This window comes from Eulemur rufifrons, chromosome 2 (genome assembly GCF_041146395.1).
Source record: "Eulemur rufifrons isolate Redbay chromosome 2, OSU_ERuf_1, whole genome shotgun sequence".
NCBI lineage: Eukaryota > Metazoa > Chordata > Mammalia > Primates > Lemuridae > Eulemur > Eulemur rufifrons.
In genome coordinates this window covers 49,691,392-49,713,461 of record NC_090984.1, presented here as the reverse complement: position 1 = coordinate 49,713,461, position 22,070 = coordinate 49,691,392, and the positions used below count along the sequence as shown (strand labels likewise).

The 22,070-nt window shown below is 39.6% G+C and overlaps 1 protein-coding gene across 4 annotated transcripts in view; it reads left to right on the top strand.

Moving 5' to 3' along the window:
- Positions 1-2,231: 2,231 nt before the first annotated feature.
- Positions 2,232-22,070, top strand: part of MGA (MAX dimerization protein MGA) — an 81,603-nt gene continuing 61,764 nt past the window's right edge. For 3 of the 4 annotated variants that reach the window (XM_069484507.1, XM_069484498.1, XM_069484488.1), the window contains exons 1-2: positions 2,232-2,350; positions 10,443-11,567. In XM_069484507.1, coding sequence (XP_069340608.1) covers positions 10,510-11,567 — 1,058 coding nt within the window. In that variant the 5' untranslated portion in view covers positions 2,232-2,350; positions 10,443-10,509. Of the gene's footprint in view, positions 2,351-2,571; positions 2,699-10,442; positions 11,568-22,070 lie in introns of those variants that run through there. The other variant, XM_069484511.1, reaches the window with a different exon arrangement.

Below are 22,070 nucleotides of genomic sequence, written 5' to 3'. Positions count from 1 at the left end.
TCAACCAAGGAAAATCAAGGGAAAGATTTTTGTGTTAGGCTGCACCAATAGGGTGAGCCTGAAATGAGAGAATTTTAATAGCAAGGTGAAACTTAGGAGTGTCACTTTAGCAGTTAGCTTGGTGTCCTGTCTTTTAAAGGAGGAAATTTCTTACATATCCAAAGAATGCAACCAAGGACTTCAGTTTGAGAAACACTGCATTAAAAGTGGAATGTAACCATTTAAGTAGTTACTTGAAAAAGCAAACAAAATTAAGAAAACTAAGTGGTTACTTCGGATCAGCATGATGGTAAAGCAAAACTGGATTACAAAATGGGTATGGCAATATATTATTTTTAGATTATCATATAAAAACAACATTTACAAGTTATCATAGGACCCTCAGATTCTGGATATCTCCTGACATTTATAGGTTAGGCAGACTCCACTTTGAAAAACTGTGGGTAGTTTTCCTCTCCCACCAGGAGATCTAGTGATGAATCTCGAATGTTCAGTGTTGCTGTCTTTTAAAGTATCCAGTATTTCATAGTATGTTTGCCAGGAGTAGGGAAAGAGTACCAAAAGAGAATCTCCACTTCTGTTCTTCCCCTCAAGTTGTCCTCAGAGATTCCCCAATTAGAGATACCATTTGAGTTGACAGGTCTCTTTTGGGATGCTTGATTCTTTCTTAACCAGTCTTTCACACCTTAGGATCAGATGTTTTAATGTTAAATCAATACAAATTTTATTTCTGTCTCCCAAAATGGAAATTTTGTAAGAGGAAACCTTGGACCCTTGAGACGATGGCATTCTTGAATGAGGTGGGAGACTCTGACAGGGCAGCTTGAAGGAAAGAAGTTCTTGGGGTCAGGGAAGAGGAGGAAGGTGTTGAAGAAACTGTTACTTTTCAGTTTTGCCTAGAATCTTGAATGCTCTTGCTGACAGTGCCTGAATTGTGGGTTTCAGAAAGACTTCAGAAATCTGTTAAGTTTAGCCTACACGTTTTCCAATCCAGAGTATTCCAGCACAATTTCTGCCCATGTTGTAACATATCCCCTCAGGAAGAGCAAAATGAAGAGAAAGATGATCCTTCCTAAGTGAAAAGTAGGTCGCATCAGACCTGTTGGATAAGCCTGTTCCTGTTGGCTCCTTCCTTTCAATCTCCTTATTCTCCTTCATAATGTTTTGTATTAAATCACCTAGCACATAGTAGGTTCTCAGACTCGCTAATTCTTATGAGAGTGAGAGAAAGCAGTTATCCAAAACTTTGACCACAATTTCTGCTCTCCTCTCTACTTCTTTTTTGCCTCTTTTCTCTCTTTAAACAATTCTTCCTTTTTACTAGCATGTTAGCAGAAAAGAAGAAGGAACAACTAACTGGTGAGGGTAGAGAAGTTGAAAGATAACTTATATTTGATGTTTGATAGGGAGAAATATTGTCAATCGACTTGGTTCAGCAACTACCTGACACATGATAGATATTCGGTCATTTTTTTTGCATTTCATAGCTTAAATGTCCTGGAGAAACAAAAATTGAATGCACAGGATCAAGGCACTAAAGCTCATGTAATACTGTCGTACCAATTTTTCTCGTTTCCCTGTTTTATCAACACATCTTTCATCTTTTTATCAGGCAATTTAGTGGCAACTCCTCTCCTCTTCCCAACTCCGCAATGAATCTTTCGGTCTCCTCCCTATTTTCCTAGTGTTCTTCGGTCGTGGATATTGCAAACTCGACCGCCTGTCTCTTAAGGTCTTTGCTTCAAGGTTTCCCGACGCTCTGGCGCTATCCAAGCCCACAGCACTTTGGGAAGAAAGACCTCGGATTCATTTGAGGGGCTGGTGAAGCCTGGGGGTCTGCAGAGCCCCGTGTGGGTGGGGCTGGGCGCTGCAGGGGCGGGGCCGGCGAGAAGCCCAAGGGAATGGGTGGAAGGCATTGTTGAGAAAGGCCCGGCGGGCATTGGTTTCTCAGTTTTCACGAAGGCTTCGTGTGCAAGCCTGAGGAAATTAGGTCCCTCCCTCCTGCCTCGCCTTTCTTGATTCTAGAAGCTTCAGTAGGCTTTCTGGATTGCTGGGACTCGGAAAGGCGCGGCTTCAGCTCCGCGGATGGGTCCCAAAGGTGGTCTTGTCGCTTCTCCAGGGCCGTTTGGACTCCTGTTGTTGGGGGAGGGGCAAGGGAGGTGCTGCTCGCGCCTTTTGCGCCTGCGCGGCGGGCTCCGAGCGGGTGGGAGCGCGTGCGCGGTGACGTGGACGTCTGGTGCGCGCGCAGGCTCCTCAGCTGGAGCGGACACACGGTGTGCGAACCCAACAGAATAGCCCGCCCCCAGCGCGATGTGAAGGACTCCGGGTGAGGCCAGCCACGCCCCGCACGGTAACTCTTGGGTCTGGGTGGAGGGCGTCGCTTTGTACTGGCCCGATTGGAGTTTTTCGAGAGTTTGAAGCTCTTGTGTGTTTGAACGGCGTGAGAAGCGTTCCGCTGAGAGATCTTCGCACGCCCTGGCCAGGCCCGGCCTTGCGCGGGGCCGCCTTGGCGCGCGTCTATGGTGCCCTGGGCGAGGCTGCGCATGTCACCTCGCGCGCGTTCCCGGCCTCACTTCCGCGTCGCGCAGCGAACTAACTGGGAACATCGACGCCAGAGAGAGCGGCCACGAGGCGGGCGGGGTGAGAAGCGCCCATGGCGCGGCCCTGCCCTCGCGTGCGTGGGGTGCCGATCCGCATGGTACGATCCGCGTGACGATTTCCAGCCCAGCGCCAGGCTCTAGGTCGAGAGCCATACTTAATCGCTTTGCAGTTTAGAGCTCAGGTCTTGGTTTCCAAAACTCCTAGGGAAAGGGTACCGGCGTCGCTTTTCTAAGAAGCTGGGTGCAGCGTTTTGACACCTGTGCAAACGTCTCTTTTAGCATGTAATTTCCGGTCAAATTGTTTGAGGCAGGACCGCGAGTTTAAGAAAGGGTGGCGAGTAAGTGAGCTGTATAGTAGTGGGAACTTAGTAAACAAAGGACCGGTGATTTATAAGTGCAGAAATGAGGGCAGGGAAACAGGTGGGAAGAGCAGGTGTTATTTTCTTTTCCATTCTGTGGGGCAGTCTTTGGCTAGTTCTCTGTTTATGAGGTTCCCGTTTCTGTTAAACAGTCAAGTGGGTCTCTATCCTCAGTGGAAGGTGTCTGGAACATTAATAGACCTCTCCGAGCCCCAGTAACTACAGCTGAGAAATCTATGTGTGCAAAGAGTGTGGAGAAGTTAGGGATCATTTCAGACAGGGTCAACACTGGAAGATTTTTGTCTTGCCTTTCGAACCCTGGGAAAGCCGCCTTCCCAGGGTGGAAGCAGGGGGTGGTGGTGAAGGAGGTCTGAAAGGAGGGGTTACTGATGCAAGACCAATGTGAGAAACCAAAGTGCAATCCTTTTGAGGGGAGACCACATTCCCAGGGCTCGCGTCGCTAGAGCAGACACGTGGATCATGAGAAGTCTCGAGCCCACCCGCGCGCTGCCGGTGCGTGTTGTAGAAGAGTTCTCTAGGCTTATGCGGCTAAGTCCCTGGTAAACTCCGCTTGCTCAGCCCCTTGTTTTTGGGCACGACGCCGCGGGTAGGCTGCAGGGACTGTGCCTGGGGGCGGTGTGACGGCTGCTGGGAAGGGGGCTGGCTGGGGAGGGCCGAGTGGCTGGTTCTGTGGTCTCCACGGTAACTGAATGCGGCTGGGTCCCGCCGAGCGATTTCTCGGTTCCGGCCGGCAGCACGTGATCTGTCCAGATTCCTCTTCCCCGGAAGAGCTTTCTTAGCGGCGTTTTTTCACATGGTTCTTGGCCAGCTGGCCTCTGCAGTTGAGAAGCCGCGATTGTGGGCCTTTCATAGTCGACGGCCACTGCTCCTCTCTGGGAAAGCAGGGAAGCCCTGTTACTTCTAAGGGTATTGGATCAGCGCTTCTGCTTCTTGCCGCCTACGGTTGTTTCCAGCGTTTGTGTGGGTTGGGTCCACTTAAAAGAAAACACAAGCTAAGGAAGGACTCAAGGAAATTCAGTGCCCTGGGTACCTTGGCATACTTACTCCAAGTTTGACTTATTCTGTCCGTTTCTGCCGTAGACGTTATTTTTCAAATTTTGCTTACACAACTGTTAGGGACCTAAGAGCTTTGCTACCCCTGAGCTGTAGTTAAGTGCCCATTTCTAGAAAATACTTCTGAAGCCAGCAATAACAAATGGTTATTTGGGGAGAGAAAGAAGTAGTACTTAGGCAAGTGCACTTCTATGCCTTAAAATCTGTTACTTCAGATAATGTTTTGAAATTTAATCTGTGAGTTGTGACAATAAAATGCCTAGGATATTGTCCGTTATGAAGTGAGTGCGTATTAATAAATGCTAAGTACCGTTTAATTAGTGAAATCAAGAAAGTCAAATTTAAGAAAGTAGTTGGCTATTTTACTGTCTTTGCCACTTTTTTGGTGTCATTTTCTTATTATATTTATATCCACATTGTATTTTTAAGACATTTAAAATTTCTGGGCCCATTGTATATTGGTAAACACTCAAATTTGAGTGAATCCATTCTCTTGAAATTTGAGTTTCAAAACGTAATTTAACTTAACCATATCCTTCTAGTGAGGGATTATATTAAGGAATAACTAACATTTTGGTGCTTGTCATACAGTAATGTATGTATTTTATGAAAAGTTGTTGTTATTTTTATTTTTTCCCTGGGTTGTGGTTATTTTTAGCAACTTGGGAAACATTTCAGAATGTGTTGACCAGCATTTGAATATTTGTGTATGTATATATTTTTTGAGACAGGGTCTCTTCTTGGTTGCTGGAGCTAGAGTGCAGTGGTATTATCGTAACTTACTGCAACCTCAAAGTCCTGGTCCTCCTACCTTGGCCACCCAAGTAGCTGGGACTATAGGGATGGGGTCTTGGTATGTTGTTCAGGTTAATCTCAAACTCCTGGCCTCAAGTGATGCTCCAGCCTCAGCCTCCCAAAGTGCTAGGATTACAGGCCTGAACCACTACACCGGGGCTGAATGTTTGTATTTTTAAACTAATGATACAGATTTGGAATTTTGATTTGGTGCAAATTTATTTGATACAGTACATAAATCCTTAAATCAGTAAATTACCTAGTAAATTAACTAGTGTATTTCGCGAATAGTTATTGCTTTAGTTAAGTAAACATTTCCTACAGAGATCAGTGGTGAAAAGACATTTAGAACAGGGACTCTGAAATTGTAACAATTTATGGAACTTGCCACGTTATTTACCTGAAAATATTCTCTGTGAAAGCTTGTGTGTGCTGTGTGTGTGTGTGTCTTCTGGTGTGACATTTCAGTGTGTTACTTGGTGTATTTTCCCCTCTACAACAAAACTTATTTTCTTGGCTCTTTATTATAGTTATTTTATCTGGATAAGTGCTTGATGTTGAAAAGCTGAACTGAAATTTTTTGAATGTTAAGGTATATTTGTGTACCAGAACTGGTTTTAGTTAAAGCTTTTATTGCATCAAATAGAGTATTTTTAGAATCTGACTAGAAAGAGATTTATTTCATCATGAGTAACCTAACCCTTTCTAAAGTACATTTTTTTGCAGTTTGCTTAAGGTTGTCTAAGACTTTCAAGTGGTCTTTGTGTGTCTGAATTAGCTGACTGGCCTGCATTGACTGTTCTTTGATTAGAAAATTCATACAGTAGCCCCAAAGCATAGGCATATGCTTATAGTGGATTGGAATCTGTGTTTACATTGATGTGGAATAAGAATTCAATTTTTTATTCTTAAACCAGTAGCAATCATGGCTCAAGATAGAGAAGGTTTTGGTCATAAATTAGGTCTTTGATTTTATGCATTTTCATCAACTAATGAATTAACTTGATTGGCGGAGTTTTTTTTTTTTTTTTTTTGAGGACCTTGTACAAATATTAAGTCTGAAAGTTCTTGTTCCTGTTCTTCATGTGCATCTTATATTAAATGCCTGTGTACAAAGTTGAAATTGGGCAATCTGACTTTTTGGCACTTAGTTTTTTTTGCTTAGGGAAAAGGAAAAACTCAAGATGTGTATATATAAAATTAGTGTAAAATTTACTTCAAGTGCAGTCATAATTTTTCCTTAAACTAGATTGCTGCCAATTGGATCTTTGATATTTCATAAATTAATCTTTACACGATAATGATTTTTGTGGGTTTTTTTTTTTTTTTTCTCGTGGAGACAAGGTCTCATTCTGTTGCTGGGGGACTCAAGTGATGCTCTTGGCTTGGCCTTCCAAGTAGCTAGGACTATAGGTGTGCACCACCACACCCAGCTAATTTTTCTTTTTTTTTTTTTTGTTGTAGAGATGAGGTCTCACTATGTTGCCATTGCTGGTCTTGAACTCCTAGCCTCAAGTGATCCTCCTGCCTAGGCCTTCCAGAGTGCTGGGATTGCAGTGACCCACTGCGCCCAGCCAGAAGATAGTGATTTTTAAAGCATTGGTTAAAACTTCTCTGCCCTGGCTTTACCTGTAATGATCTGAAAACCAAGATTTTAGTATAGAAGATAATGTTCAAGAAATTCTCAACTGTTTTGTATATTTTATAGCTTTGGGATAACTAAAAAATTTTTTTCATGTACTTCTTTGCCTTCTTAGTCATATTTAAATGTATTGCAGAATGTTTTGCATACTTCCTCACAAAAATGGTTTGTAAGAAAACTTTAAACTTTATGGATAAATAAATACAAGATGAGGAGTTTGCATTGTTCGAGTTGTACACAGTTGTAGAGGTATTAGTTTTTGTGAGTTCTCTAAGTTTTATTAGTTTACAGAGTCACCTTATTTGTGATTTCTAGTCTAATTTTGTTCTGTCAATTTCTGATAGGGTGGTTCGGCAGCAACAGTATTACCTAAGTGTGTTAGTTTTAGAAAACCAGTGAACTTCTTAGGTCAAAGCCTGAGGCAGCTTTGAAAAGAATCATCCTAAATTTTATCTGTCTTTTAAAAATAAAGTCCAAGGCCGGGCGTGGTGGCTCACGCCTGTAATCCTAGCACTCTGGGAGGCTCAGGCGGGAGGATCACTTGAGGTCAGGAGTTCGAGACCAGCCTGAGCAAGAGCGAGACCCCATCTCTATTAAAAATAGAAATAAATTAGCCAGACAACTAAAAATATATAGAAAAAATTAACCGGGCATGGTGGCACATGCCTATAGTCCCAGCTGGGGAGGCTGAGGCAAAGGATCACTTGAGCCCAGGAGTTTGAGGTTGCTGTGAGCTATGCTGACTCCACGGCACTGCAGTCCAGGCAACAGAGTGAGACCATGTCTCAAAAATAAAATAAAATAAAATAAACTCCAAATCAGAGGAGAGATTCCCCCCCACCCCCAACACCTTTCCTGGATATTAGTGCTTTAGTGTTAGGAAGTGGGTTTCTATTTTTATCTCTAGTCATAATGGGAAACAATAGCCAACCCATTTTAAGTCTTTATTTTTCATTTTATTTTTGAGACAGAGTCTCACTCTGTGGACTGGGCTAGAGTACCATGGCATCAGCCTAGCTCCCAGCATCCTCAAACTCCTGGGCTCAGGCGACCCTCCTGCCTTAGCCTCCCCAGTAGCTGGGACTGCAGGCATATTCCACCACACCCAGCTAATTTTTTGTTTTTAGTAGAGACAGGATCTCACTCTTGCTCAGGCTGGTCTTGAACTCCTGACCTCACTCGATCCTCCTGCCTCAGACTCCCAGAATGCTAGAATTATAGGTGTAAGCCACCGTGCACGGGCAAATACTGATTTTTTAAAATGTTTACTATCCTCAGGCTAACAAATAATTTGAGCTTTGGACCATTTTTGTTGTTGTTATATCTGAGGAAAACCTTGGCCACACAAGGTTGTATGGCCAGTCTTGTAAGAAGAGGTAAAATTCATATCAGGTGCTTCAGCTGCTCATCAGTAGCTCTGATGGCAGGTAAAATTAGATGTTTTAATTTTAATGAAGACCAGTAAATGACTAAATTTGATTAAATGCTGACCCACTTACACAGGATATAGCATCTTCCTTTTTGCGTAAAAACTAGGGGTGATAGCTTTAATTTAGCAGATCAGTTCAATTGAATTTAACAGTCTGAGATTTCTTCAGAACTTTTTATTAGAATATAAATTATATAACATAAAATTGATCATTTTAAGGTATATACCAAAAAGAAACCCCATGCCCATTAACAGTCCCAATTATACTGCCTACTCCCCTGGAAACCACTAATCTACTTTCTGTCTCTATACATTTGCCTATTAGACATTTCTTTTTTAAAGAAGTTTTTTAAATTAAAAAAAATTTAAATTATGCATACATAATAGTTGTATATCTTTACAAGGTACATGTGATGTTTTGATATAGGCGTATAATGTGAATTAATCAAATCAGGGTAATTGGAGTGTACATCACCTCAGGCATTTATCATTTGTATTAGGAACATTCTAGTTCTCCTGTTTTAGTTATTTTAAAGTGTACCCTAACGTATTGTTGATTATAGTCACTTTGTTGTGCTATCACATATTGTTCATTCTAACTATATTTTTGTACTCAGAAATTTCATATAAATGGAATCATACAATATATGTGGATTTTTTCTTTATAACTTTTAAGAATTAACTAATTTTTAACTTACTTTTTGAAGGCTGTATTTTCACAAGGTACAAAATTTAGAAAGTATCAAAGGGTGTCTGTTTTCCAGGTTACCCAGTTTTCCTTGGATATAACCAATACTACCAGTTCATTCCCATCTTTCCAGAGATAAGTCTATGTCGAGCAAATATGTACAAGAAGGTGACGTAATGTACAACTCTTCTGAACATTTTACCCTTAATATATCCTGTAGGTATTTTTTATATGCATCCATAAAGTTTATTCATTCTTTCATGCCTGCATTATATTGCAGTTTATGGAGTACCATCATTGTTTAACGGATTTCCACTGATGGACTCCCCAATGCATGCACCCCCAACCGTGAAGTCTGTTGCTGTTACAAATGGTAATGCAGGGTATAATCTGGTATATATCATTTATCACAGGTATGTGTATTTAAGATAAAGTCCTGGAAGAACTACTTTGTTATAGGATATACTCATTTGTACTTTTGATATTTTCAAGTTGCTCTGTATCATAGAAATTCTGTCATTTTATATTCCCAGCAACTGGTTAGGTGAGAATGCTGGTTGACTTACACCTTTTCTAACACCTCTACCAAGCTTTGATTATTGCTAATCTGATAAGTAAAAAACAATATCTCAGGATGAATTTGATATTTGGTCATTGATTTGTAGAATCCTTGTAATATTAGGGAAAAGAGTTCTTTATGATAGAAGTTACAAATAACTTTTCCTGGTTTGTCATTTGCTTTTTAATGTCGCTTAAATTTTTTTTGCCAGATTTAAAAAAATTACATAATGTTTATCAAAGATTTTTGTCATATTGGTTGTAGCTTTTATGTCTTATCAAAAAACTTATTTCAGGATTTCTTTAACAATTAAAAAAATTAAATATTAGATCCATCTGGAATTTTTTCAGTATATTAAATAAGTGATTTTTTTAAAAAAATCACTAGTACATTCCAGTGATTTGTCATGGCTTCTTTAAATGTATGTACTAGCAAATTAAGATAGCTTTTTACTTAGTTATGAAACCATGACAGTACCATGTAAAGAGCTAATTCTGTACTGTTAACTCTTTGGAACAGAAAGGGAAATTTCTTTCTTTTTGTTCTTTTTTTTTTTTTAATCCATCACAGGAGAACTTGCTGTGTCAAGGAATCTTCTGGCAAATTAATCATAAAGTGTTGGGATCCTTTTAAAATGCGTAACCTTCCAATTTATTTCCTTAAGTTTGTATACTTTTAAATAGTTTTTCTAAAATGAATATATACTTTTGTTTCCTTTTTGTTTGAGATTATAGTATTTATAGTGAATTGTTGGAGGGCTGAGATAAGAGCAATTTAAATAAGTAGATTAAAACGGACTTTTAGAAAATGATCAGATATTCCAAAATGAATATTCTTACAGTGATTGAAAGAAGGGCAGAATCTGGGTGTGGTGGCTCATGCCTGTATTCCTAGCACTTTGGGAGGCTGAGACGATACGGTTGCCTGAGGCCAGAAGTTTAAGACCAGACTCCCGAGCAAGAGTGAGACACCCTGTCTCTACAAAAAGTAGAAAAATCAGCCAAGCATGGTGATGTGCACCTGTAGTCCCAGCTACTTGGGAGGCTGAAGTAGGATTGCTTGAGCCTAGGAATTACTGCTGTGATAATGCCATTGCACTCTAGCCTGGGCGACAGCACAAAACACTGCCTCAAAAAAAAAAAAAAAAAAAGAAAGAAAGGAGGGCAGAAGCAAAATCTTAGACAAATTTAAGGGATGATGTAATCATTTTTGTGTTTTTGTTAGCAAAATATTCACTTGAGTAAAGGTTTTTTTGTTTATTTTTTGTTTTTGTTTGTTTTTCACTTGTTTTTTCAGGTTGGGAAGGCCATTGTGACTATGTGGTGACTACAGTTATCTTACTGCTGAGTTCCCCACTGGAATCATGGAGGAGAAACAGATTATATTGGCTAATCAAGATGGTGGGACAGTGGCAGGAGCAGCACCCACCTTCTTTGTCATCTTAAAACAACCAGGAAATGGCAAATCTGATCAAGGAATTTTGGTTACTAATCGTGATGCCTGTGCTTTGGCTAGTAGTGTGTCATCGCCAGGAAAATCTAAAGGGAAGATTTGCCTTCCAGCTGATTGTACTGTGGGAGGAATCACTGTCACCCTCGATAACAATAGTATGTGGAATGAGTTCTATCATCGAAGCACAGAGATGATTCTGACCAAGCAAGGAAGACGCATGTTTCCTTACTGTCGTTATTGGATAACAGGTTTAGATTCCAATTTGAAGTATATCCTTGTGATGGATATATCTCCTGTGGATAACCATCGTTATAAGTGGAATGGTCGTTGGTGGGAACCCAGTGGGAAGGCTGAGCCTCATGTTTTGGGGAGGGTTTTTATTCATCCAGAATCTCCTTCCACAGGTCATTATTGGATGCATCAACCAGTATCTTTCTATAAACTCAAACTTACCAACAATACACTGGACCAAGAAGGGCATATCATCTTGCACTCTATGCATCGCTACTTGCCGAGGCTTCATTTGGTGCCTGCAGAAAAGGCTACAGAAGTGATACAATTAAATGGCCCTGGTGTCCATACTTTCACCTTCCCACAGACTGAATTCTTTGCAGTAACAGCTTATCAGAACATTGAGATTACCCAGTTGAAAATAGATTACAATCCATTTGCTAAAGGTTTTCGGGATGATGGGCTGAACAGTAAGCCCCAGAGAGATGGAAAACAAAAGAACAGCTCTGACCAAGAAGGGAATAGTGTTCCCAATTCTCCTGGTCATCGAGTCCGCCTTACAGAAGGTGAAGGGTCAGAGATACAGCCAGGTGATTTGGATCCTATATCAAGGGGTCATGAAACTTCAGGCAAGGGTTTGGAGAAGACTTCTCTTAACATAAAAAGAGACTTTCTTGGTTTCATGGATAATGATTCAGCACTTGAATTTCCTCAATTGAAGCAAGAGGTTTCTGAAAGGTAGGTGATAGTTCTTATGTTCTTAGAGATGAAAGGAAGATTGAGATGGGCCAGGTTCTGGATTTAACACATTGGTTCTGTGGAATATTATAGATATTGATAAACATAAGCTGCTATAAAATATGCCACAACTACTTTTACATTCTGTGAAGTGACAGATCATTTTTCTATAATGGATATCAGTTGGGTTCAGGATCCATAATTGTAGGCAAATTGGATAACTTATCAGAATGGGGATCTTATATTCATTTGTATTTAAAATGTTCCTGGGGTCTCTGGGGGATTGGTTCCGGGACCACCTGAGGATACTAAAATTTGACAATACTCAAGTCCCTGATATAAAGTGTTGTGATATTTGTGTATAATCTATGCACGTCCTCTTTAAATCATCTCTTACAATACCTAATACAGTGCTTGCACATCACTTCATTTGCATGGACTCAGCATAGGAGTTGGTGTACAGCAAATTCAAGTTTTGCTTTTTTGGAACTTTGTAGAATCCTCCCCCCACCCCCCAAATATTTTGGATCTGTGGTTGGTTGAATCCACAGATGAGGAACCCGTGCATATGTATAGTCAACTCATGATTACAGTCAGACCTCTGTATCCAAGGGGGATTGGTTCCAGAATCCTTTGAGAATGCCCCAGTCCCTTTATTGGCCCTTATCATTTGCAGATGCAGAACCAGGAGATAGGGAGGGCCAACTGTAAGGAAGGGAAAAGAAATAACCCCAAATCCATAACTGAAACAAAACTTAATCTAAATGAGGCACAAAATGGATTCAAAGTAACTTATTTATATCTAATATTTTTGAATTTACTGCCCTATGAACATTCTAATCCATAAATTGTCCAACTAAAAAGGAAGCTGATGATTATTACTTGTTAAAATAGCACGATTACTGTTTCTTTATTAAAAAATTCATCCTGCATAACTGAACCTCTCTTACCAACAACTTCCCATTTCCCCCACCCTCTGGCAGCTACCATTACTATTCTCTACTTTTATGAATACTTTGCAGTATTTGTCTTTCTGTGTCTTGTTTATTTTATTTCACTTAGGGTAATATCCTTTAGGCTTACCTATGTTGTCACAACTGGCACAATTTCCTTTTTAAAGGTAGAGTAATATTCCATTTCAAAAATATGCAGTCAGCCTTACACATCTGAGGATTCCACATCCATGGATTCAGCCAATCTTGGAGGGGAAACATTTGGGGAAAGAAATTGTGTCTGTACTGAACATACACAGACTTCTTTTCTTGTCATTCCCTAAACAATATGGTACAATAACTAATAGCATTTACATTGTATTAGGTATTATAGATAATCTAGAGATGATTTAAAGTATACGTGTGGATGTGTGTAGGTTATATGCAAATGCTACACCATTTTACATCAGGGACTTGAGCATCCTTAGATTTTGGTGTTTGTGGGAGGTCCTGGAACCAATCCCCCATGGATACCAAGGGACAACTGAATATATTATGTTTTCTTTCTTCATTAATCGACAGACTCTTTTAGTGTTTCCATATCTTGATTAGTGTGAATAATGCTGTTCTTTTTATTTGAACTTGCCTTTTTTTGAATGTTAGAACCAAGTTTAGCAATACCTTCGTTTGCCTTTCTTTACTTACTTAATTTGTATTCCATTAACAGCTACTATTTTTTGAGTTAGGAATTCCCATGCTCTGGAGTTCGCATTGTCTTGGGGAACCTGCAGCCTTTGGGCCGCATGTGGCTTTCTGGATCCTTGAGTGTGGCCTTTTGACTGTATCCAGATTTTACAGAATTAATCATTTTAATAAAGAGATTTGTTCTGTGAAGTTTGAATTCGGTCGAGGGGCTGCACTTGGGGATCTGGAGGGCCACATATGACCTTGAGGCCTAAGGTTTCCCACCCCTGGGTGGGCAAGTTAGTGCTTTGCTCTTTCTAAGCATTGTTGCAGGAGTGTGAATGCTACTCAGCATACAGGGTTTTTTGTTAAGGGGGAAGTTTTTTTCAATTTATACTTAACCACTGTGGTTTTCTTTAGTTGTCACTAGTGGGTACCATCTTTAATACTTGATTCTCCAGCCACAGCTTAATCTTCTTCATTACCCAGTGCAATTTTAAAAATTTAAGTAGTTGACTACCAATTATAGTATTTTTACCCTTGTTATGCAAAACATTTTAAGCTACCCTTGGATGATGGAAAATTTTTCATTAAAATTCCTTTGGAGGCTAGGGTATGAAGTAGTTTGTTACTGAAAGGGTCAGATGTATTTTTTGTAATAGACAGTAGCTATTTGGATTACATATGGTTGAGCTTTTGATTTTTAATGGATCAAGAGAATGGTTCAAGCTACTCTGGAGGCTGAGGCAGGAAAATCGCTTGAGCCCAGGAGTTTGAGGTTGTATTGAGCTATGATGATGCCACTGCTCTCATGCCTGGGCAACAGAGAGAGACTTCCCCCCCCCCCCCAAAATTCAGTGGCCTTTTGAAAAAAGAGTATGGTTCAGGTTCACTAATGCAAAATATCTCTGTCACTGAAGGGAAAAAACCAACTTGAAGCATGCTCCAAGAAATAGCATTATCTTTATGTGTGAAAAGTGATATATAGCTTTATGTAAACTTTGTCTCCAAATGCTTGATTTGGGAGCAGAAATTATTTTAAGACAGGATTTGGCCAAAACTGACTTACAGCATACTTTTGTATATATATGAGAATATATGACAGAGACGATATGCTGCTTGTAAAGCCTAAGATATTTACTATCTATCCCTTTACAGAAAAAATTTGCCAGCCTCCAACTTAAGGGTTTAAAAAACTTATGTATTTATATAATTTTACTTATTCATTTTCCATATTCTATTAAATCCCTGAAATATAATTGCTTTGTTGTTCTACTTTGTTTTTAGCTAATGTTATCAATGGATTCTTCATTGGTGAATGCACTAATCTTTATTCAGGCTTTGTTTGCTCCATTTGTTATTGTTTGACCATTTTCTCCTACTTTAAACTCTTGTTTTTTCTTCCTTGGCTTCTACCAGACCTTTCACATGATTCTCCTAACTCTTGAGATTTTTCCTTTCAATCATCCTCACTGACTCCTTGTAATATATTCAGCTATTTATTAAATAATGGTTATTTCTTGTAGTCTTATCTATGACTTTGACCTCTTCTTCCATGTAACATTAATTATTTTTAAAGCTAATAATATCTTTAGCTTGTATTTGTCTGTTTTCTTAGTTTTAGACCTCTAGGTCAAAATAAAACTCCCAGAATTTTACCTACGATGTTAATTGTTGTAGCCAACTCCAACTGAATTTTTTTTAAACCTTAAAACCTGCCTTTCTTTTGTATTAACTATCATAGTCATTCAAATTGGAAACCTCTACATTATTTTTGCCTCCCTCCACGAACTATTCTCCTGTTAAATCATTCTCTTTTTATGGACATTTGGATTGTTTTCTAGTTTTTTTACTATTACGAATAAAGCTATGAACATTCTTGTACACGTCTTTCTGTGGACATATGCACTAATCTCTGTTTATTATATATCTAGGAGTAGAATTACTGAGTCATGTAGTAGACATACTTTTAGTTTTAGAAGATACTGCCAGAATTTTTCAAAATGATTATACCACTTTACACTAACGCCAACAATGTATGAGAGTTCCTATTAGCTATTCTTGTCTCACTATCTTTTGAGGCAGCTAATTACATTAATGGATGGCTGCTTATTTCCTGTAAGTTGAAATTTATATTTTTGCCCTCCTCTTTTTGGTATCTTTATTCTCTTCTTTTTTAAAAAAGTTGTAGAGAGTGGAATTAATTCATACCCTCTTTTATGTGCCTGTCCTTCAAACATTTGGAAAAAAATTATAACCCTTTAAGATTTCTGTTCTCCTTTATTCAGTTATTCACCAAATATGACTAAACACCTTCTAGTTTCAGGTAGTTTTCTAGGCACCAAACAAAACAAATCCCTGCATCATGGATCTTACATTCTGTATAATTCCAACCTAAAGATTCACAGATCGTTTAGCTTTTCCATGTGTGCCATAGTTTTCCGATATTTTTCCATTTAATTAGTTGATTGCACACTGCCATGGGTGCACCTAGAATTTCTGGAGCATGTATTTTTTCCCCCCAAGCAAGCACATTACAATGCAAGTAAGCGAGAGTGACATTATTATAGAAGAACCACTCTGGCTTAATAGAAAAAAAAAGAATTAATTTACAAGTGGTCAAAATTAGACATATATGAATAGTTTTGCAAAAACAGATTTTCTTCCGTAGAGAATCCTGCTTCCTTAACATTGTACATCCTATGTCAGGCATTTTTAAAGGGCTGCATTAGTATCCATAAGATAGATTTAGTCCTGTGTTGATGGACCTTGAGATTGTTTCCGTTTTTTAGCTATTACAAATAATACTTCAGTAAAATTCCCTATGCATGTTTCACTTTTGCAAATACAGTGATCAAATCTTAGGAGTGGAATTGCCTAGGTCAAAGGGTACACAGATTTTAAGTTTTGATTAATTGCTAAATTACATTCTAAAAGGTTCCCACTATTTATATCCCTATCCATAGTGTATGAGCCTACTATTGTAATTTTTGTACTGTCTTTGTTGCTGGTGTTGTAGTCCAAAACACCAGTCCTACTGCATGACATATAACTGGTTTGCGAGCTGCTTTTCTTTTTTCCCTATAGCCCATCAGTGATCTTTGAAAATTATGAATCAGATTATGTCACTCCCCTCTTAATAATTCTTATGACTTTCCATTACACTTAAAGGACGCTTGCTGATCTCTTTGGCCTTGTCTTTTACCCATTTATCTGTTGATGGATACTTGGGTAGCTTCTACCTTTTTGCTGTTGTGAATAATGGTGCTATGAATGTGGGCATACAAATACTTCTTTGAGACTCTACTTTCAGATACCCAGAAGTGGAATTACTGGATTGTATGATAATTCTCAAACTTGAACTCCTGGCCTCAAGAAATCCTCCTGCCTCAGCCTCCCAAAGTGCTGGGATTGCAGGTGTGAGCAACTTTGCCCTGCCTTTTTCTTCCCCTTCCCCTTCTCCTTCCCTTTCCCCTTCCCTTTCCCCTTCCCCTTCCCTTTCCCCTTCCCCTTCCCCTTTCCTATTTTTGATAATTCTAGTTTTTATTTTTTGAGAGACCACTATACTGTTTTCTGTAGTGGGTACAGCATTTTAAATTCCTATCAACAGTGCACAAGTTTTCTAATATCTCTACATCATGACTAACACTTGTTATTTTCTGTGGATTTTGTTTTTTGTTTTTTTTTTTGGGGGGGGGTCATGGTAGCCATCTTAATGGGAGTAAAGTGGTATCTCAATGTGGGTTTTGATTTGCATTTCCCTAATGATCAAGGATGTTATTTAGTGGTCTTTTCAAGTGCTTACTGTCCATTTGTATAGGGAGAAATGTTCAAGTCTTTTGTCCATTTTAAAATTGGGTTGTTATTTTGTTGTTGAGATGTGGGAGTTCTTTATATATTTTTGGTATTACTCCATTAGATAAATAATTTGTAACTATGTTATCTCATTCTGTGGGTTGTCTTTCACCTTTATGAGAATGTCTCTTAATGAATAAAAATTTTAAAGTTTGAGGAAGTACAATTTTTCTAGTTTTTCTTCTGTTGCCTGTGCTTTTGGTGTCATACTTAAGAAATCATTGCTAAATCCAAGGTTGTAAGAATTTTCCCTTATGTTTCCCTCCTACTGCCAGTTTTATAGTTTTAGTTCTTAAATTTAGGTCTTTGATCCATTTTGAGTAATTTTTTTTTTTTTTTTTTTTTTTTTTGAGACAGAGTCTCACTCTGTTGCCCAGGCTAGAGTGAGTGCCGTGGCGTCAGCCTAGCTCACAGCAACCTCAAACTCCTGAGCTCAAGCGATCCTCCTGTCTCAGCCTCCCGAGTAGCTGGGACTACAGGCATGTGCCACCATGCCCGGCTAATTTTTTTTTCTATATATATTTTTAGCTGTCCATATAATTTCTTTCTATTTTTAGTAGAGATGGGGTCTCACTCTTGCTCAGGCTGGTCTCGAACTCCTGAGCTCAAACAATCCGCCCACCTCGGCCTCCCAGAGTGCTAGGATTACAGGCGTGAGCCACCGCGCCCGGCCTGAGTATTTTTATTAATGGTATAAGGTAAGAGTTCAACTTCATTCTTTTGCGTACATGTATCCAGTTTTCCCTGCACCATTTGTGTTTCTTTTTTTTGTTTGTTTGTTTTTTTTTTGAGACAGAATCTTGCTTGTTGCCCGGGCTAGAGTGCCGTGGCATCGGCCTGGCTCACAGCAACCTCAAACTCCTGGGCTCAAGCAATCCTTCTGCCTCAGCCTCCTGAGTAGCTGGGACTACAGGCATGCGCCACCATGCCCAGCTCATTTTTTTCTATATGTATTTCTAGCTGTCCATATAATTTCTTTTCTTTTCTTTTCTTCTTTCTTTCTTTCTTTTTTTTTTTTTTTTTTTTGAGACAGACTCTTGCTCTTTTGCCCTGGCTAGAGTGCCATGGCGTTAGCCTAGCTCACAGAAACCTCAAACTCCTGGGCTCAAGCCATCCTCCTGCCTCAGCCTCCTGAGTACCTGAGACTGCAGGCATCTGCCACCATGTCCGGCTAATTTTTTCTGCATATATTTTTAGTTGGCCAGATAATTTCTTTCTATTTTTAGTAGAGACGGGGTCTCGCTCTTGCTCAGGCTGGTCTCGAACTCCTGAGCTCCAGCGATCCACTCGCCTCAGCCTCCCAGAGTGCTAGGATTACAGGCGTGAGTCACTGTGCCCGGCCGCACCATTTGTTGAAGACTGTCCTTTCCCTATCGAATGGTCTTTGCACCTGTTGAAAATCAATTGTTATTTATGTGAGGATTTATTTCTGGGCTCTGTTCTGTTCTATTGGTTTATATGTCTTAATGCCATACACCACACTGTTTTTGCTTTTCTTTTTTTAAGAGAGGGGAATCTCACTTTGTCACCCAGGTTGCTGGAGTGCAGTGGCATGATCATAGTTCACTGCAGCCAGAAACTCCTGGGCTCAAGCAATCCTCCCACTTCAGCCTCCTCAGTAGCTGGAACTATAGGTGTGTGCCACCATGCCTGGCTAATATTTTTCTTTTTTCTTTCCTTTTAAGAGATGGGGTCTCGCTATGTTGTCCAGGCTGATCTTGAACTCCTGGCCTCAAGCGATCCTCCCGCTTCAGCCTCCCAAGTAGCTGGGATTACAGGTGTAAGGCACTTCGCCCATTTCATACTGTTTTGATTACTGTGAATTTTGAAAGTGAGCAGTGTTAGTCCATCAACTTTCTTCTTATTTTTCAAAATTGTTTTTGCTATTTGGGGTTCGCTTGAGATTCTGTGTATATGAATTTCAGTGTTAGTTTTTCTACTTCTGCAGAAATGCTATAGGGATTTTTATAAAGATTATGTCAAATTTATACATTGCTTTGGCTAGTTTTACAATTTATGAACACATGGGGTATCTTTCCGTGTTTTAGGGTTTGTCTTTAATTTCTTTCAGTAATGCTTTTGTAGTTTTCAATGTAAAAGTGTTTCATTTCTGTAGTTAAATTTATTCCTGAGTATTTTATTCTTTTTGGTGCTATTAATACATTGAATGGCTTTTTTAAGCTTTCTGTTTGTGTTTCCCATTGCTATTTTGTATTGCGTCTTGCTCAGTATATAGAAATACAACTGATTTTTGTGCATTGGTTTTTGTGTCCTTTAACGTTGCTGAATTTGCTTATTAACTGAGTATTTGTTTTTTTTTTTTTTTTTTTTTTTTTTTTGTTGAGACAGAGTCTCACTTTGTTGCCCAGGCTAGAGTGAGTGCCGTGGCGTCAGCTTAGCTCACAGCAACCTCAAACTCCTGGGCTCAAGCGATCCTACTGCCTCAGCCTCCCGAGTAGCTGGGACTACAGGCATGCGCCACTATGCCCGGCTAATTTTTTCTATATAGATTTTTAGGTGTCCATATAATGTCTTTCTATATTTAGTAGAGACGGGGTCTCGCTCAGGCTGGTCTCGAACTCCTGACCTTGAGCAATCCACCCGCCTCGGCCTCCCAGAGTGCTAGGATTACAGGCGTGAGCCACCGCGCCCGGCCTTAACTGAGTATTTGTGTGTGTGTGTGTGTGTGTGTGTGTGTGTGTAAACTGGCAGTGGTTGGTTTTTTTTATTCTTTCGTATTTTTCTAATGATTAGTAGAATTGAGTACCTTTTTGTATACTTATTGGCCATTGGGGTCATTCAGTGTGATTGTATATGTGTGTCTGTTCTTGGACACTACTTTTTCCCCCCTTGATCAGTTTGTCTACCCTTAAGGCCAAAACCACTTTGTTTTAATTAGTATAGCTTTGGCTGGGCGCGGTGGCTCACACCTGTAATCCTAGCACTCTGGGAGGCTGAGGCGGGAGGACTGCTCGAGGTCAAGAGTTCGAGACCAGCCTGAGCAAGAGCGAGACCCCCGTCTCTACTAAAAATAGAAAGAAATTATATGGACAGCTAAAAATATATATAGAAAAATTAGCCAGGCATGGTGGCGCATGCCTGTAGTCCCAGCTACTTGGGAAGCTGAGGTAGGAGGATTGCTTGAGCCCAGGACTTTGAGGTTGCTGTGAGCTAGGCTGACGCCATGGCACTCTAGCCCGGGCAACAGAGTGAGACTGTCTCAAAAAAAAAAAAAAAAAAAAATTAGTATAGCTTTATAATAGTAACTGCCTGACTGGTCCTACCATATTGCACCACTGTGTTAAGGCTTTTTTTTAAACCTAGTCATTGTTGTTTCTTACCTACTTTGATGTATTTATAACTTTGTCTCTTGATTATAGTTAATTTTTTAAAATATTTATTTAATTTAATTAAATTAAATTTTAGAAACAGGGTCTTGCTCTGTCACCCAGACTAGAGTGCAGTGGTGTGATCATAGCCCACTGTAGTCTTCAACTACTGGGCTTAAGTGATCCTCTTGCCTCAGCATCCCAAGTAGCTAGAATTACAGCCACCACGCCTAGCTAATTTTTAAATTTTTTTGTAGAGACAGGGGCCTTGCTGTGTTGCCCAGACTGGTTTTGAACTCCTGGCCTCAAGTTATCCTCCTGCTTCAGCGTCCCAAAGTGCTGGGTAATCCCTGTTGTGCCCCCAAAAAAGTCTGTCATTACTGGGCATTCAGCAAATGTTGATTGAGTTTATCAGTAGCACTTAAAGCTTTCTTAATATGTTTCAGAGTGGCTGGTATTGTCACATATTAGCATATAGGGTTATTTATTGCACTAATTACATACTGCCAACAACAAAGTAATTCTTTGCTTTAAATTAGCTGATGTCTATAATTCATTGGTGTTGCCCACACTTTTGCTTAGGTATCCTTTCACCTAATTTGTTTGGATAGAGGAGACTTCTTGGAAGAATGAAACTTAAGAATTGTTTGTAAAATTCTTCCACCAAAACAAAATTTCATGCATTATGTATAATGTTTTTGTTGGAAGATAGAAGAAATCCTTTCTGAGAGTCTTTCTAATTTAAGTTTAATTCCGCAGGAAGATGTGAAAGCAGTTACTTCGGTAGTAGCCAAGATCTAGCTTCATGAGGTTCTCAGCTACTATAAACAAAATGCAGGTCATGTGCTAAATGAAAAGAAAAATAAAGATTTTTTTCTACATTTTGGAAGTTATGTTTTGAAGTGTGAAGCTAATGAGAAAACTATCACGGGGTGAATTTTAAATTACTGATGATACAGTGTTTGTATGCAATATACATAAGAATTGAGATAATTGGAAAGGGAAAAGAGAGGGCTCAGTGATGGAAATTGATTGGCTTGTGGCTTTTCTTTAGTTTGCTCAACCTTTAAAAACAGATAAATGGGGCTGGGCGAGCACGGTGCTTGTGCCTGTAATGAATCCTAGCACTTGGGGAGGCAGACGAGAGAGGAGCCCTTGAGGCCAGGAATTTGAGACCAGCCTGAGCAAAAGTAGACCTCATCTCCACAGAAAACAGAAAAATTAGCTGGTGGGTGGTGAACACCTGTAGTCCCAGTTAACTCTGGAGGTTCAGGCAGGGGGGTCACTTGAGCCCAAGAATTTGAGGTTGTAGTGAGCTATGATGTGATGATGCCACGGTACTCTAACCTGGGAGAGCAAGACCCTGTCTCAAAAACAAAGAAACAAACAAAAATAGATAAAGGGAAACTGGATTGTGGTAATGGCTGCGGAACTATAAATTTATAAAAAGAGAGGTGACAATTAAAAAGGGTGACTTTTATGTTATGTAACTTATACAGTAAAGCTGTTAAAAAAAAGAAAACCAAACTGATAAAGAGCTATTTTCACCATTTAAGTGAAGTTTTTGAAAGGGGAAAGTTGTTTTAGCTTTCATGTTGAAGTCTGATCCATGTTTTTTTTTTTTTTTTTTTTTTTGAGACAGAGTCTCACTCTGTTGCCCAGGCTAGAGTGAGTGCCGTGGCGTTAGCCTAGCTCACAGCAAC